The sequence below is a fragment of the Priapulus caudatus genome, unplaced genomic scaffold (genome assembly GCF_000485595.1).
Source record: "Priapulus caudatus unplaced genomic scaffold, Priapulus_caudatus-5.0.1 Scaffold10, whole genome shotgun sequence".
NCBI classification, from domain to species: domain Eukaryota; kingdom Metazoa; phylum Priapulida; class Priapulimorpha; order Priapulimorphida; family Priapulidae; genus Priapulus; species Priapulus caudatus.
This window is the reverse complement of record NW_014577071.1, coordinates 31,328-49,028: the sequence shown is the minus strand read 5'-3', so window position 1 is coordinate 49,028 and position 17,701 is coordinate 31,328. Positions and strand designations below refer to the sequence as shown.

The 17,701-nt window shown below is 51.0% G+C and overlaps 1 protein-coding gene and 1 long non-coding RNA gene across 10 annotated transcripts in view; both read left to right on the top strand.

Annotated features, from left to right (window-relative positions):
* The window catches only part of LOC106807023 (uncharacterized protein DDB_G0284459-like), a 161,155-nt gene that overhangs the window by 116,979 nt on the left and 26,475 nt on the right, over nucleotides 1–17,701 (top strand). For all 9 annotated transcript variants that reach the window (XM_014809302.1, XM_014809292.1, XM_014809271.1 and 6 more), the window contains 4 exons: nucleotides 6,214–6,295; nucleotides 7,146–7,334; nucleotides 7,750–7,917; nucleotides 14,276–14,380. In XM_014809302.1, coding sequence (XP_014664788.1) covers nucleotides 6,214–6,295; nucleotides 7,146–7,334; nucleotides 7,750–7,917; nucleotides 14,276–14,380 — 544 coding nt within the window. The remainder of the gene's footprint in view (nucleotides 1–6,213; nucleotides 6,296–7,145; nucleotides 7,335–7,749; nucleotides 7,918–14,275; nucleotides 14,381–17,701) is intronic.
* Nucleotides 10,617–12,627, top strand: LOC106807103. Its single transcript, XR_001393619.1, has 2 exons — nucleotides 10,617–11,086; nucleotides 11,128–12,627. It is a non-coding gene; the product is annotated as an uncharacterized LOC106807103 (long non-coding RNA).

The following is a 17,701-nucleotide window of genomic DNA, read 5'->3' as shown; positions in this document are numbered from 1 at the left end:
GAGGAGAGCGAGCGAGAGCGACGAGAGAGACGAGATGACGCGAGGGCAGAGAGAGAGAGAGCAGAGAGACGAGAGAGAGCAGAGATGAGAAGGGAGAAGAGAGTAGAGAGAGAGAGAGAGAGAGAGAGCAGGGAGAGAAAAGGAGAGAGAGAGAGACGAGCAGAGAGAGAGAGAGAGAGGAGAGAAAAGGGCGTGAGAAAGAGTAAGCCCACAAAAGCGAGAACGCGGACGACACAGGCGCAGTCTCGCTAATTATTTTTGGGTTAGAATTTCACAGTTTGTCGGCGTTTGTGCTGGAAGTGCGAGGTCGCATACCGTCCGTTCGGCGTGTGTTGACAATTGGCTGTTACGGTAACTGCGCCCTTGTCTTTATCGTGTGCGGGCCTACGGTTGCTGGTTTACTTTACTAAGCAGCCTTATTTCATAAGTAGATGTCATATGACAATTTGATGTATATACAAGCCCTCATTGACTGTCGCGTGTCACTGACTGACGACTGGAGCTCACTCCACGTTGGTCGGCTGTGCGTGTTGGCACATAGCGGGAATAGCCAGTAAATTGTCCAGCCCGTAGTCTAGCGGTATTGAGTAAAGCGACAGCGCCTTCCATAATTAAGCAGATACGTTTTTTTTCTCTTCATCGTCCGTTTCCTCTCTCTCGTATCTCTCTGTCTGTCTCCCCTCTCATTTTTTTCTCTCGTGTTTTCACAGACACAGCACACACACCAAAAAAACACACACCACGCACGACACGCACGCACACACGCACGCACTCGCACCACGCCACGCACAGCAGCGTACGCACACACGTAACACACCACACAAACGAGCGCGCGCTGCGATCTTGTACGCGTCTCTTTTCATCGCCCTCTCGCTCTTGCGCTCTCTCCGCTGGACACTTCAAGCGACTCTGTACTTTCCAAGCCGTAACTTCTTCTGCATCTTTCACACCGTCAACGTTTCCCATCGCGGAGGTTCTGCACCTGCCCATCTCCTCTCCTTCTATTCGCACTCGCACCTTCTGGCACGCGCCAACAGCTCACGACAAGCGTGAAGATGTTGCTCGCCGCATCTCCCGCACTCTTCACCATCAACACACCCATCAGCGCTGCAATCTGTTCACGGAGATGCGCCACTCCTTGTGCTGTGTCAAAGCTTCGTACGTTGGTTGACGCCACGAGGGCGCACACGGGCGTTACTTTCCCTCCCCGCGAGAGACTGCCTCGCACGTCGGGTCAGGCCGACGTCTCGATGCTGCTGCGGGATTATACTGTGTGCGGGTGATCGCAGCGACGCATGGCAGCAGCGCATTGGTAGGCTGCCTTCTCCTCCCCTTCCTGTCTCCTCATCTTCCTCCTCCTCCTCCTCGCTCCATCCGTCCTCTCCTCCTCCTCCTCCTACTCCTCTTTCCTCCTCCTCTGTCCTCTTCCTCCACGTGCGTGCAGCTGGCCCCCACCGAGCCGCATGTGTCTGATGTGGCAGAAAGCCTGCTGGAAGAAGCCGCTACACCGCAGTAGAACAAGAGTGCGTCCCCCTCCTTTTCTTCCCTCCTCCCTCCTTCTTCTCTCTCGCACTGCCTTCCTTCTTCCTCCTCTTCTCCTTCCTCCTCTCCTGCCTCCTCCTCCTCCCTCTTCCCTTCCTCTACACCTCCACCTCATCAACAGTCACCTCTCCTCCCACCCACCACCACCACCACCTGCCTCCGTACTCCTCCTCCACTCCTCCTCCTCCTCCACCGCCACCTCTCCCCTCCTCCTCCCCCTCGCCTGCTGTAGACGTAGCAAGTGCTTCGCCCTCCTCCGCCCGTAAGCTAGCGCGGGTTGATTACTTCCGTCCGCACTCCACGACAGAGGCGCTCTCGCTCATGGCCTCAATCTATCCTGGTCGCCACTGCATGCAGTTAGACTTCCGCTCTTGCTCGCGGCGACGCGCGGCGTGCTCACACGTCGTCTGCCTCCTCGTTCGTCGCGGTGCGGACGAAGCCGGATAACTCCACCGCGTAGTCTGCCCACCTCCGATCGACTGCGTTAGATCGCGCGAGCAGCAATGCCTTCGTCGAGTGGGAGGTATAGAAAATGCCAGCAGGTAGGCAGGCCCTGTGCGCTGCGTTGCGTTATGAGCACAACAGGTGACCTTGCGCGGGCTACATCGATGCTGTGGTGTTGGTGTGTAGTTGTGCGTGCGGCCGGGCAGTCGTGCCGTGCGGCGTGCTTGCGTGTGGGTGTGGTGTGGTGTGGTGTTTTTGTGTGTTTTGTCGTGTGTTGTGTATCTGTTTGTGTGTGTGTGTGGTGTGTGTGTGTGTGTGCTGTGCTGTTGTGGCCGCTGGTGTGGTGTGTGTGTGTGTTGTCGTCGTGTGTGTTGTATCTGTTTCGCGCCGCGCCGCGCGCGGGCGTGTGTGTTGTGTGTGGTGTGTGTGTTGTGTGTGTCGTGTGTGTGTGTGTGTGCGCTGTGTGGTGTGTGTGGTCGTCGTTTTCAGTGCACATCTCTTTATCGCAGCTATGAAGGGGCTGTATCTCTATATTACACGTCAATTCAAGTGGTGAATAATGAGCAAATTAACGATATCAAAAAATTGCCATTACTCACCCCTGACGTCATACATTTACGACAGGTGGTTAATGGGTAGCTGCCTGAGAGGCGATGTCTGCTTAGGCAGCCCAGCCGCGCCGACACGACGTACTACCATGCCCGATGCGCTCATTGAAAGGCATCACACTTGCGTCACCATGTTGACGTATCACGGTCCGCATAACGTGTCTTCTCCGCCTCCCGCTGATGTTTCAGTGCGCGTACGCCTGCGCGCGTATGTGCGCTGTTGCTGAACCGTTTATACCGTCTCATCCTGGTGTTAAACCTTCCTGTGTACGCCGCCAGCTAGACTCTCAAGTCCAGACCTTCCACTTCTCGCACGTTTAGGCAAAGCGCAATTTGTCGGTGAGTTGGTGCGATCTTGATTTAACCGGCAGTATAAACTTGTTAAACACCTATGCTTCATCCACCGTGTGTATGCTGACAAGAACACGAACCGTGATCACACCCCTGTCTGTACCAACCTGTGCAGGGCGTAACATGTTATGTGACTGTGACTCGTGAACTGTGACATGTGTGTGTACATGTGTGACTGTGAACTGTGAATGTGATGAACATGTGTTACGTGAACTCTGCTGAACTGCTGATCATGTAGTGTAACAGTGTGACTTACTGTGACTGTGAACTGTGCACATGTGAGTGGTAAACATATGGTGATGTGAAGCGTGTGCACATGGTAGTAACATGGTGGCTGTGAACTGCGACATGTGAGTGTAACATGTGTGACTGTTAAAGCTGTGACATGTGAGTATGTAACATGTGTGACTACTGTGAACTTGTGCTAGTTGAGTGTAACGCCGGGTGACATGTAATGCTTGCATGGGCAAACAACCCGAGACTAATCATCAATCGAGAGGCTGCTGTCACTGTACTAGAGTAGTCTGTATGTCTCACTGTTGATTGTTTCTCTGCGTCGTGCAGGTGGTGAAAGCTCAAGTCAAAGTTCGACCGCTTCGAGCATGCCGAGAGATTTTGAGAGAAAAAGAGCAGGCCGAACCGCCGCGAGATACAGCAAGCGTCGCGAGGTGCCATCAAGAAACAGCGGGCATGCTAAATACGTGAGCATTCTCTCTCTTTTCTCGTTCTTCTTTCTTTTCTTTTCTTTTTTCTCTCTCTCTCCCTCTCTGTCTGTCTCCCTTCCCCCTCCCTCTCTTATTCGCTTTCTCTCTCTCTCTTTCTCTCTCTCTCTCTCTCTCTCTCTCTCTCTCTCTCTCTCTCTCTCTCTCTATCTCGTATCTAGGCGCAATGTGTCTGCTAAGAGGAAAGCTTTTAGTGATTTGGCGCTGTAGTGGGATTGCCAACGTGCCCGCCCACAGGCCGCATAGCGTGCGTTCAAACTCAACTCTCCATGTGACCACAGACTGTCATTTACTATTTATGATAGAATCAAGAGTAGATAATAACACATGTGTTATTATCTACTCTTGATAGAATGTACAGCATTGAAACCGAACTCTACTAGTGGATACAGTACACTATCGTACGGCGGGTTCAGCCGTAGAATAATTAATTAGTGTACACCGCCTGCTTAATTAGTATTCGCACCGCATATTCCACATATAGCGTCGCTAGCGGCCAACATTAGAATCAATAGCAATTATGTTATTAATGAGAATCAAGCCTCAAAAGCACATGTGATATGCCACTATATCTAGAGCTAACTGGCCGCGAATAGCAGCTGCTCTTTATTACTGTCGCGTGTCTGTGTGCGTGCGCTGTGAGAACACGAGATGTGTGTGTTCGTGTGTGTGTGTGCGTGTGTGCGTGCTTGCGTGTGTGTGTGTGTGCACGCGAGCGCGTGTGTGTGCGTGTATGCGTGCGTGATTGCGCGCGTGTATGCGTGTATGCGCGTGTGCGTGCGTGTGTTATTGCGCGAGTGTGTGTCTATATATATTACTGTGAGCATCTCACGAGCGTCGCTTGTCCGCGTGCGTTCGTGTGGGCACCACTACTTCTAGCTAGCACACAGACCCTCCACGACTCTAGCCCCCCACCCCCGAGTTACCTTCCCGCTTCTCACTATACGTGTCGAAGTGTGACGTGAAACAGTCGCAGAGCCTAGTCTGGCTCACAGGCACTTGAAGCGTTTCAAGAAAATATAATGCTAAATAAATACGAAATCTATTTACTACCAAAGTCTTAATGTTTCTATACTCTCTTTCACCTGTTATTGCCGACATTTTATGTGTCAGTGTGCAGCGGCAGCCATGGCGGCAGCCAGCGTTTGTTCAAATTGTTGCAGATGAGTATTTGGACGGCATTTGCAGGAAATTGTCGGCAATAATAGGTGAAAGAGAGTATAGATACATTAAGACTTTGGTAGTAAATAGATTTCGTATTTATTTAGCATTATATTTTATTGAAACGCTCTAAGTGCCTGTGGTCGGGCTCTCCACGACTCCATCGTGTACATAGCGTGAATCGGCGCAACAACAATTCCAATACGTTTTGGCGCGGTTCGCATCCGCAATGTTGCTTAGCTACGCGCATTTGCCGAGAAGAAATTATACGCAGAGAAGCACTATTTTACTCTTGAAATAGCCAGTTACGTGTATGAGTGGATATGTATGGGTGGTGGGTATAAGCTCGCTAGATGAACTTCTCACAACTGTAAGGCGTTTACTATTACATGCGTCTGTCGTGTCCGATATTAGTTTACGCCTTTATCTGGAATGACATCCCAACGCAAAAACACACGTTCGCGCGCACACAGCAGGAAATATGGCAACTTCTGTCTCCTGGAAGAAAAATTCATAGTATTTATCGGCGTTCATATTTATTAATTGTACCTTGATAATTACATCCTGATAATTATTAAATCTTGAGCCTGCGCGAAGGCAAAGCAAAATATACAATACAATCAACTGTCCCATAACGATAACGTCATATCCCTCTGCGTGGAAATCGGCCGTTAATACAACCAGGAGTCTGATAATAATACATTTATTATATCAGGAGCTTATAAATGGCTTGATCCATTATATCTTATAATCATATAAAAAGCTTAGTCCATTTATAACCTTGATTATTTATAAACTGATTGTCCGTGAGGTGAGGACTGAACGGTATCCGCTAGTTGATATGCTAGCGCCATCAACCCACACAAAGGGAAACAATAGCCATCACGATGGCTGTGCCATGAAGTTATATTCTTTTCAGCAACCTCTCATGCGCGATTTATCGATCGACGTTGCTGGTGTTTTTTTGCGTTAGAAACCCGCAAAATGTAAACAAAATAAACGCAAAATGAAAAAAAAACGCAAAATGAACGCAAACCCGCAAAATTTGTTCGATCACTTGCAGGCGCGTAGGTGAGGGCGTGCAGCGATATGCACGGTGTATACTGCGTGTACGGTGTATACGGTGTAATGCGTTTACTGTCACCGACGCACACGTTCTATAAAATACGGGTATCTTACTAATCCCGAGAGATAATTCCCCTTGAGGGATTAAGATATCAGACAGAAGCAGCATGGAAAACCGGTCAGCGTGTTAATACACTAAGTGGATGAACGCGTGGAATAAATGGCTATTATTATTGTGGGGGTTTATGGCTGTTTTTTTTTACTGGCTGTACGTTTCCTTACTGGTTTTTTTACTGGCTGCACGTTTCTCTTTCGTGCAGACTCGCATCGGAAGCCTTGCTGGGCGAGTTTGGTGATGACACAGACGGCGTGCCTACACAGAACGGAACGACAGAGGAGGAGGTAAGTGTAACAGAGGGGAGGGGCGAGTGTAGCATGGAGAAGGCGAGTGTAAGAGGAGGAGGTGAGTGTAACAGAGGGAGGCGAGTGTAAGAGGAGGAGGTGAGTGTAACAGAAGGAGGCGAGTGTAAGAGGGGGAGGTGAGTGTAACAGAAGGAGGCGAGTGTAAGAGGGGGAGGTGAGTGTAACAGAAGGAGGCGAGTGTAAGAGGAGGAAGGCGAGTGTAACAGAAGGAGGCGAGTATAAGGGGGGAGGGGAGTGTAACAGAAGGAGGCGAGTGTAGCATGGAGAAGGCGAGTGTAAGAGGAGGCACCATGCATACGATAAGGAGGCGAGTATAACGGGAGCCCATGCGTATAAAAGGAGGAGGTGAGTGAGACCGGAGGTGGTGAGTGTAAGAGGAGGTTAGTGCAACAGGAGGAGGAGATTTTAAGAGGAGCAGCTGAGTATAATGGGAGGAGGTGAGGAGAAGGATCAGTTTCAGCAGCGTTGACTTGCTCTAATTGCATCCATGTACCCTCCTCCTACCCAGCGAGTATCTTGTTCTCCTACTTCTCCTCCATAACTGTGAATAACCTGGGGCCCGTTGTCAGAAACAAAATTAGTCTTAACATTAGTTTTAACATTAACAATTTCTCCAAGACCGTCGACATCACTTTGTTTTGTATTGTCATGAGGAAATCTGCTACGATTTTTCATTCTCGTAACTTGGCAGCGTTTCTGTCGACGGTCTAAGAGAAAAAGTCAATGTTAAGACTAATGTTAAGACTAATTTTGTTTCTGACAACGGGCCCCTGAGTGCCAGCTATCGAGGCATCATGAACCACGACTAACTGAAACCATCTCTCTATAGATCATCATTTCAAGTGAGGAAGTGAAGTCGATGAAATCCAAGTTCGAGGAGGGTCCAAAGTCGAAAGAAATCAAAAAGAGCGTGGAGAAGATCGATTACGAGGGACTCGGTAATCTCAAGGGCAAATTTGAAGGTCAGGCTAGTGACAGCACTGACACAGCCACAGCCGAGAAACAGCGCAAAATACAGGTAACTAAAGTAATTGCAGGTAACTGGCATAGGTAACACTAATTACAGGTAATATACACACAAGAAAATGCTACATAGTTATTAGTAAAAAGTATGGATAACACTGTCAATTTCATCTTATTGGCTGGTTATATGATGATCAGTTCACCTATAATTTTATTCCTTTTTAATGACACATATTCGAGCATTAAACGTGGTGGATTATACCCCTATAGATTCTGTGTACCAACTGTTCAATGAAAGCCATTCTCTGTGTTCCCTAGGAGGAGTTAGGATATAATTTTATTGTTTTCTAATGACTTATTAGTAGTAATTCTAGTGCGCACGTTATTACGCGTGGTGTAGTATGCTGTTTTACACTTTATGTAACAACTCTGCACTGGTAGCCATTGCCATTCTCTCTGTCCCATCACAGGAGGAGTTTGAGCGACTGAGGAAAGAACGCGAGAGGATGGAGTCGGACCTCGAGTACCAGCCGAAGCCGCAGAACACCGAGAACGAGTTCGCATCCGAACTGTCGCAGATCAAGGCCACAGGTAGCCTCCTCGCCAAGTTTCGTCACCTCGAGAGCCAGCCGGACGAGGTAGGTGACGATGGCATCGAAGCGGACGCCACTAACACGCATGCGTCCACACTGCATGCCGAGCGAGCGCATGCCGACAGCATGTCCGACGACGACTCCGACGGTGGCGCCGCCACCTCGCCGCAGCACGAGATCGAGGCTCTGATGGCGCACGCGAAGGAGCGTCGCACCGAGTCGTTCGCCAAGTTTCAGGGTTTGGAGAGTGTCGCGTCGCCCCACACTAACCGCATGCATGACCACGATCGGTGGTCGCCCCCGCCCGTACGCGCGATAACCCCGCCCCTCTACGCCACGCACGAGGAGGAGGAGGAAGAGGAGGAGGAGGAGGAGGAGGAGGTAAACATTCGGCTGGTGGAGCGAGAGGAGACGCAGACGTACGCGCAGGAGAGCAAGCGGCTAGCGCTCGAGCGTTTCAAGTTGCTGGAGAACGGCGACGCGTGGAAGCGCTCCCCGACCGCCGGCGACGACAACAACGAACACGCCGCGCCGCCTCCCGTACGCTGCATCACGCCGCCTCTCGACTTCACCGGCTACGAAGACGAGGAGGAAGAGGAGGAGGGGGAGGGGGAGGATGCCCGGGGGAGGGAGCGAGAGCTGGAGGAGACGCGCGCGCTCGCGCAGGAGAGCAAACGCGCCGCCCTCGCGCGATTCCAGAACATGGAGAGCAGCGGCGGAGGTGGAGCCGAGGAGCAGGACATCCTGGCGCCGCGCCGCGGCATCGCCGCTCCCCCGCCCATCCGCTCCATCACCCCGCCGCCGGACTTCAACGGGTTGAGTCCCGCATCGGACGACGAGGAAGAGGAGGAGGATGCGCGCGAGGCTGAGCGGGAGCAAGAGCTGCGTGAAGCCCACGCGCTCGCGCATGTGTCCAAGCGCTCCGCGCTCGCTCACTTCCAGAGCATGCAGGGGGCGCCGCAGGCGTTTCTGCCGCCGCGCGACGACGCGCCGCGCGCGCGACCGCCGCCACGCTGGAACGTGCAGCTTCCGTACCAGGACGCGGGCCACGAGGTGTCGCCCGGCGACCGCCGCTCGTCCGACCTCGACGATGCCGACGACGATGATGAGCGGATCGAGAGCGCGCGGCGCACGCGCCAGGCGGCGCTCGCAAAGTTCCAGCAGCTCGAGCAGGGCAATCGCCAGGGGGCGCCGGTGGATGCGCCACCGCCCGTGCGCGCGATCACGCCTCCGCGCGACTACCATGCCGACGACGACCTCGCGATGGTGCTCGGGGTCGCCGAACCCGTGGAGGTCGAGGAGGTGGACACGCGCGCGGCGGAGTTGAGCGAGGCGCGGGAGCTGGGCCGCGCGACGAAGAACGCTGCCCTGCAGCGCTTCCGCATGCTCGAGCGCGGTCGCCGCGACGACGACGACGACGTCACCGACCGCGGCGACCGCCGCGAGGGGGCGCTACCGCCGCTGCACTCGATCACGCCGCCACCGGACGGCGTGTTGGTCTTCGGACGCGCGCGATCAGACAGCTCGGGCAGCGAGGGCGACGCCACCGGTCGCCGCGACGACCAGGAGTTGAAGGAGGCGTTCGCGCATGCGCGGGAGACGAAGCAGTCGGCGCTGCTCAAGTGGCAGACGATCGAGAAGGGAAGCGGCAGAGGAGGAGGAGCGCGGTGGCACACAATAGAGCGCGGGAGCGGCCTACAGACCGAGCACGCTCAGCCTCCGCCCCTCCGCTCCATAACCCCGCCCCCGCAGGCGAGCATCCGCGGAATCGTCGATACCGATTCGTCGTCGTCGGACGAGGACGGTGAGTGCGTGCGTCGGCAGGCGGAGCTGCAGCGCACCCTGGGGGCGGCGCGGGAGACGCGCGTCGCCGCGCTGCAGAAGTTCCAGACTCTGGAACGCGGCGGCGGCGGCGGCGGGTGGAAGCGTCCTGAGCAGCAAAAGATGGCGCCACCGCCGCCGCGCGCGATCACTCCTCCCCCGGAGGAAAGCCGCGACTCGTGGATCGAAGACCTTCACCCTTCACTCGAGCTTCCCCCGGACCGCGCGCCCGTGCAGCAGGAGGAGGAGGAGGATGAGGAGGAGAGGATGCTGCAGGAGCAAGCGCACGAAGCGAAGCTCGCCGCGCTGCGCCGCTTCCAGACGATAGAGGAGGAGGGAGGAGGGAGACGGCCTCCAGCCACGCTGGACTTCTCGCAGGCTCCTTCCTACAGCAGCCACGCGATCGCCGACATAAACGCACGATCGTCGGCGTCGCCACGGAAACATCGCGTCGACGACGACGACGACGACGACCTCGCGTCGTCGCCACGGAGACAGTTCGCCGACGACGACCTCGCATCGCCGAGATACTCGGACGAAGAGAGGTCGTCGCCACGGAGACCGGTCGTCATCACCAACCACGCGACATCCGACGAGGAGGACCGCACGCCGTCGCCACGGAAACTCGCGTACGCCGACGACACGGCGGCGGGCGAGCAGCTGTCGCCGTACTCGTTCGAGTCGGAGGACGACACCGACTACATCGAGGTGTCGAAGGAGCTGAAGCAGGTAAAACGCGCGCACGCCGTGCACGCGGCGAAGGCAGCGCTCTGCTCTCCGGAGAAGAGTTGCTGCAGCAGCAGCAGCGACGAGACGCTGCAGAAGGTGCGCGACGAGATCCGCGAAGTGTCGCTCGCCGAGCCGCAGCCGCCGTCGCCCGGCGACGAGGCGGCGCGGCGCCGCCGCCGCGGGCGCCAGATCACGGAGGAGCGCGGCGCGGTGCTGCGGGAGATGGACACGCTGCGAGAGGCGAAGCACAGCGCGCTCGCGCGGTTCCGCAGCTTAGAGGAACCGGTCGCGGACGACGCGGTCGTTTACTACGACGACGGCGGCGTGTGCGGGCCGTCGCCGCCGCAGCGCTGCCGGTCGATGCCGTCGGTCGCTTACGACGACGACGGCGAGCGCGACGTTCAGATCGTCAGAAAGAAGTACTAGTGGCGCCATATGTCGCGGGGTGGAGTAACAGCCTCGTACGGCTTGGTTCGCGCGGGAGGGTCGCCGGAAATTGGTTATAGGTCGCGCGTGGAAATGAATGTAGCGCAGCGTCGCGTGGCAGGACTCTGAAATTTCAGATCGGCGGGAATTTAGTGGCGCCATCTGTCGTGCATCGCAGGAAAACATGGCCTTGTAAAGCATGCTCATGCTGACTGTGTAGGACAGGGGTTCTTACCCTGTGGTCCGTGGACCACTTTGGGGTCCGTGGATGGGCTTGAGGGGGTCCGTGGATGGACTTGAGGGGGTCCGTGAAGTAATTACTGCAACTCGCGAGGAGTAGCGGCGCCCTATGTCGCGCAAAGCGGGATAGAATGGCAGTGTACAGCGAGAACCCGGCGCGTAGGTTGTCGGCGAGCAACGGTGGCGCCATCTCTCTGACGTAGTGCAACACATTGCCTTATACAGCATTCTAACATCATCTGCATGAAAAAGCGATAGGACTTGTTGTCACTTGTAACTGCTGGCGCCATCTGTTAAGTGTAGTGTGAATCGTTAGCTAGTAGTTGTTCGATCATCGTTACTACAGACCACTGGCATCATATAGATAATAGACCATGGACTTCTGTAACTCCCCGTGTATCATGTGTCCGAATTCTTCTACTATCCTGCACAAAGCATAGTAAAAGGTCAAAACGCCCAGAAATTGATGCGCCTTACAGGTCAAAGGTCATCAACTACCCGTGCATGTAATCGATGTATGTAGGTGTCAAGATGACACCCCAGGTCACAGGTATAAGTAGATGCTCTGAGATTATCTCTATGCTTATTCGGATGAAAGTATACTTTATTTGCCATGATTCTTGTGCAGTAACGACCACTAAACGTACAGACAAGAAACTCATATATCCCTGCGCAACCTAGCTTTACATTCTCTACTTGTCCTCTCTCTTTCAAGTTTCCATACAAGTTTTCACAAGTGACACGTTTAGGCACAAATATCAGGAGGGCTGGTCATAGGCAAGGATTCTGTGTACCACAGCTATATAAACCCGGAGAAAGCTTCAAATATGCGCGTGTTTAGTACAAATACATGAACGACGAAGGGCGCTGCAAATATAGGTTTGTAAATCGGATGTACAAATTCCAGGAATGCAACGCAAATGTTTGTACACCACAGCTGCATGAAAACAAAGTGATACTGCACACGTGCGTGTAGGCAAATGATACGTGAATGATAGAACGCTTCACACATGTTGATGTTTCCTGTCGACTGATGAACACTGGACATACTTTACTACAAGCGAAGAGTATACGTTACTAATCTACGCGTTTTCCGCGCGTGTGAATCGATCCAGCCATATGTAATCCCCTCGATTTTATTTCAACGCCGTTGACAGTTTCCAGTGAATGTGTACAGAATGTTTTCGATGTCCCCTTTGTTGTACATAGATAAATGAATTGTCTAATATAACACCTACTAATTATGTTGACCTGCGAGTGGGGGGCTGTAGGCAGGAACACGTGTGCGCGCGCGTGTGCATGTTAATTCAGTATCTTGACGATTAACTTTGAAATTGAATGAGAGTGAATGTCAATCTATAACGCACTAATATTTTATAATTGTTCTAGACTAACACTATTAATGAATTACTTACATGTCTCATTTTTTTGCTTCCGAATGTCTGATTGCTAAGTTACTAATATAACATCTTTTGTATCCTGTGTATGGTGTAGCAACTGTTAAAATTGCAATAAATGGAGAAAAAATCACTATTTTAATCCTGCTGCTCTTTACTTATTACACTCGCTCGGTGCTGGTGAATTCTGGGTTAATAATATGAATAACAAGACTTAGTATTCTCATACTTATTCGCTACATCTTCTGCTACTCTTACAGTTATTCGACCAAATTAATTTTGAACCGAGAATAGCTCTACTTCTAATCACCTATTGCTTTAAAGTGATTATTGTTTCAAGATGACCGTTTCAGTTCCTTCGCATACCTTCTCCACCTTCTCTAATCATCTAATTATCTAATTACATACCTACTCTAAGCAGGCGTATAACACGAAATTGGCATCTACGAGTTTAAGGGGCAAGTGAAATATGAAACGTCATGAAGGTCATTATGAACGTTTACTGTAAAATGCTCGATTTTTAATTGTTTGTTTGCCATCGTGGCTGAATTTATGGCATGTAGGTTTCAGGTCATATTTAAACCAAAAAACATCAACTTGACAAATTCAACATCACGTATTCATATATTTATTCTAGTAGTGCATTTTTGCCGTTTTCATTATTCACGAAGGAAAGGATTAATCTGAAATTTATTAATTAAACGTTATAGTGTTTTGCTATAAAAAGTGGTTAAGGCGTTACTTTGACTGCGAACATTTCAATTTATTAATTACCATCAAACCAAGTAACAACGCGATTAATGAAATTGTCAGAACTCGTGCAGTCTCCTTAGTTAAACTAAGTATTGAGATAGTTACAGGTAGGCCTGCATACCTCCCAAAGTGACGCGTCGTCGACCTACCAATCGGAGCGCTCACAGCTCAGGCACTAAAGCTGATAAATATAAAGCTAAACCCTAACCCTAACCCTAACCCTAACCCTAACCCTTACCAGTAACCATCCACTCACGATAGCCAGCTTAAATAATGCAACCACAAAACAGCATCAGCTTTAGCGCCTGAGCTCCGATTGGTCGGTCGACGAGGCGTCACTTTGGGAGGAGCTGCGAGCGCTCCGATTGGTCGAGCTATGCAGGCCCTAGCTGCGAGTGTTACAGGTAATGATTGCCGGTTGCCATCTAGTGGTTGAAATTTTTGCTTATGAGCTGTCCTGCTACAGGTAGAATTCTCTCACTACACAGTACAGTAGTCCATACACAGTAGGTACCCTCAATTACAGACAATGACCACCTAGTGCCATCTTGCGGGCTGTAAATGTATTATTTTATGACCGAGAGGCGTTTGTTTATTTCAATATGCATTATTAATAGGCCGTATGCCGACACAAGAGATTGACCTTTATTATTCTTATCGAGGACATCGTTTGATGACATGTTCAAAATCTATATCGTCTGACACAGAATTAGTAAACTGGAAATCGGCTTTTGTTTAGAAGTAAAATTTCATCAGTCAAGAATGCACTCTTTCTGACCCGTACAAGCCACATACCTTGCCACGATCCACAGGAATATCTCTATATTATGTGAAAATCACAGCCCGTGACAAATATATTCACCACCTGCCTCTTACTCGGGTTTCCTAGAGTGGTGGGAGTAAATTCACACACTAACCACGCCCCCTTTTCTACCTGCTCCCAGCCATACGCCACGCAACTATTCTAAAAGCTTTTCCCCTTGAGATGTCTCTACGTTGCTAAAGCGAATTGCAAATTCCCTCACTGACACATGAAGGTTGACGGTGAGAAGAAACCACCGCCTCCACGAGCGTTCACCCCACCACCGGACGGAGACCAGCCCGTACAGGACGATGAGCCCGAGGTGCGGAAAACATACAAGGTAAGTGTCCGTGTGGCGTTTTACACTACTGATGAAGAACGTATAAGCAGAAGGAGAGGGGGAAAGTGATGGGGAGAGAGAGGGAGGGAGAGAGATGGAGAAAGATATAGATCTACAGAGAGGGAGAGAGCAAGAGAGAAAAGGAGGGAAAGAGAGAAAGCAAAGAGGGGAGAGAGAGAGAGAGAGAGAGAGAGCAACAGGGAGAGAGAGCGCGAGTAAGAGAGGGGGAGGGAGAGAGAGCAAGTGAGAGGGGGTGGAGAGAAGGAGAAAGAGCGCGAGAGAGAGAGGGGAGAGACAGCGAGACAGCGAGACGAGCAGAGGAGAGAAGAAGAGAGAGGAGAGAGAGAGATCGAGAGAAAGAGAGAGAGAGAGCGGGGGGAGTGACATCGAAGCAGAGCAGAGAGAGACGGACGAGAGAGAACGAGAGAGAGAGCAGAGAGGAGAGGAAAGATAGATAGATAGGATAGATAGATAGATGATAGATGATAGATAGTAGATAAGATAGATAGATAGATAGATGATAGATAGATAGATAGATAGATAGATGGATAAATAATAAATAGATAGATATAGATAGATAGATGATAGATAGGATAGATTAGATAGATAGATTAGATAGATAGATTAGATAATAATATAGATAGATAGATAGATAGATAGATAGTAGTGATAGATAAGTAGATGATATATAGATAGATAGATAATAGATAGATAGATACGAGTAGATAGTAGTTAGATAGATAGATAGCGGTGAGCGAGAGACGAGAGAGAGAGAGAGAGAGGAGAGAGGAGGGGGGCGGAAGCTGGCGAGTTGAAGCAGATTAAGGTAGCGCGGAAAGAGGGAGAGAGAAGCGCGGGACGAACAAACCCCATTTGCACACTGCATTCATCCGCGTTATCGCCTCACGCTCGGTCAGACCGGACAGTATTTCCACGAGATATAGGAACGCGATAGCAGAGAGTCGCACGTCTTCGCAACAAAAGGAGCAGAACCCAGACCGACGAGGCGCGCGGACCGGCCGCCGCGAATGCGCGCTATTCACACCTCACCAGAGGGCACACAGATCGTTAGTGAGTGACACGGGCCCGAACAGCCGTGTCAAGGAGACGAGGTGAGTGCAACGTCGCTGCTAGCTCCTTTAGTCCTGTAGTTTCTTGTTGATGCGTAGATCGGCGTCTGCACATAGAAGCACGTAGCCTGAAATTGCCGATAGAGTAATAAATGTCAAGGAAGGTGGGGGAAAATGCAGCCACTCCTGCTAGCTCTGTCTGAGCCAGATCACTAGGGCTGCAACGGAAAGCAGAGTGCAATTGACGTTCGATTCATATGCAAAAAAAGGAAGATTGGAAAGCTCCCATAAAGGAAGACGCGTTGAGTGCACGTATTATGGCCCTCTCTTTGCATCAGCAGATCCCAAGGATTTCTCACACAGAAAGCACGAGTGCAATTACGTCGACTGTAATCAACACAATGATGAGTAATAGTGGTAATTTAGAGCTAATCTCCCACGCGCGAATTTGCGATCCGCCACCCTACGAAAAAATCGTTACCGACTATAAACGCTCCTACATCATGTTGACACACCGGTGCACAGCACGTGTGCAATTAACGTCCGATGTATGTTGAATTATTAGAACAAATAAGAATAAAGTAATGGGTTATAATTGATATCTATTTTCATCTAAGTTACATCATACGCGCCGATATGCGATCTTGCGCAAGATAAAAACTTTAGCGATCACTCCTACATGTACTCAAGGTCCTATTGAGACCTGTTACTGAACTCTAATATAGGATTCTTGATGTAATCCAGTATGAGAACATCGGTGCACCCGCAATCCCCAGCGCCCCTGGCACCAATCCGGCCCATAGATTGGCGCACCGTCGACTCACGTCGATCCCTTGCTTCGTAGGTTGCCGCGAGCTGGCGACAGATCCCGCGAGCGAGGTCGCCTACGTGAGAAGTTCGGGCAGGGCGTCGCGGCGAGACGGACAGCGGACGGCAAGCGGCGGCGAGCCGAGAGACCCGCTAGCTGACTGGACGTTGTACGCAGCAGCGCGGCGTCGACGCGGCAGAAGCTTCCAATCGATTGGCAAACATCGCAGAGCGACGACGAAGGTAGCGATTCCGCGACGGTGTGCGTCGGCGCGGTCCGAGCGTGGCCGTTCTGTCGAATTTCGGAGCGTGCTTCTCTATCGTGCGGAGCGTGCATTGCGTTGTTGTTGTGCCGAGCCGTGGCCGTGCGTTGTTGTTGTTCGCAGGTGGCGTTGCGTTGTTGTTGTTGTCCGAGACGTGGCGTTGTGGTTGTTGGTTGTTGTCCGAGCGTGGCGTGCGTTTTGTTGTTGTCCGCAGGCGTGGGCGTGCGCTGTTGTTGTTTCCCGAGCGTGGCGTGCGTCGTTGTTGTTCCGGAGCGTGGCGGTGCGCTTGGTTGTTGTTCGAGCGTGGCGTTCGTTTTGTCCGGAGCTGCGGACTTTACTGTTAACAACTATTCTACGCATTATCGCGTTCTTACTATTCTCGTTATATTTACTTACAAGTACTACTACCATATACCATACTTAACATGCATACAAATTTATAATACATACATACATGACATACATGCAGTTCATACATATATCATATTCTACTATTTATCGGTTTTGGTTGCGTTATCTTACTGGCAGCTCCTCACCTTGTGGCTCATCGTTATTTACTCTATTGCTTTGTTGCAAGCGTTTCTCATCCTCCATGGTTGTTATCGTAATGCCATCATAACTGTATCTGATCGTAGTCATCGTCATTGCAATCGTTGTCGTCATTGTCGTTTTCATTGTCGTTGTTGTTGTTGTTGGTCGTCGTTGCCTGTGTCATCATCATCATCATCATCATCTCATCATCATCTCCATCATCACTTATCATTCATCATATCATCTCACCTATCATTTTTCACATCCATCTCATATCTCATCGTGCAGAGTCTTTTGGAGGATGTTGACGGACGAATCAATAACCTCCCTGTGGATACCCTCGCGCTAGCTAACACTTTCCTGGTGGCGCGTACAAGACAATAACAGCACCCTTTGTTCTCTTTCTCTCTTCCTGTTCTGTCATTATCAGGGTACAGGACGAGGCTATGACAGAGGAGTTGGAAGCACTTCGTTGCTGCTGCCTCGCGAGACGAGCAAGGACAGGGTGAACAGTGGCAGGCTGGTATAGCAGTATTCATGCATCCCGCCATTAACATCGATGCCCAGGTCTGTTTTTTTTTTTTTTTTTTTTTTTTTTTTTTTTTTTTTTTTTTTTTTCTCTGTCAGATGTGTAGTTGTAGTGACAACCA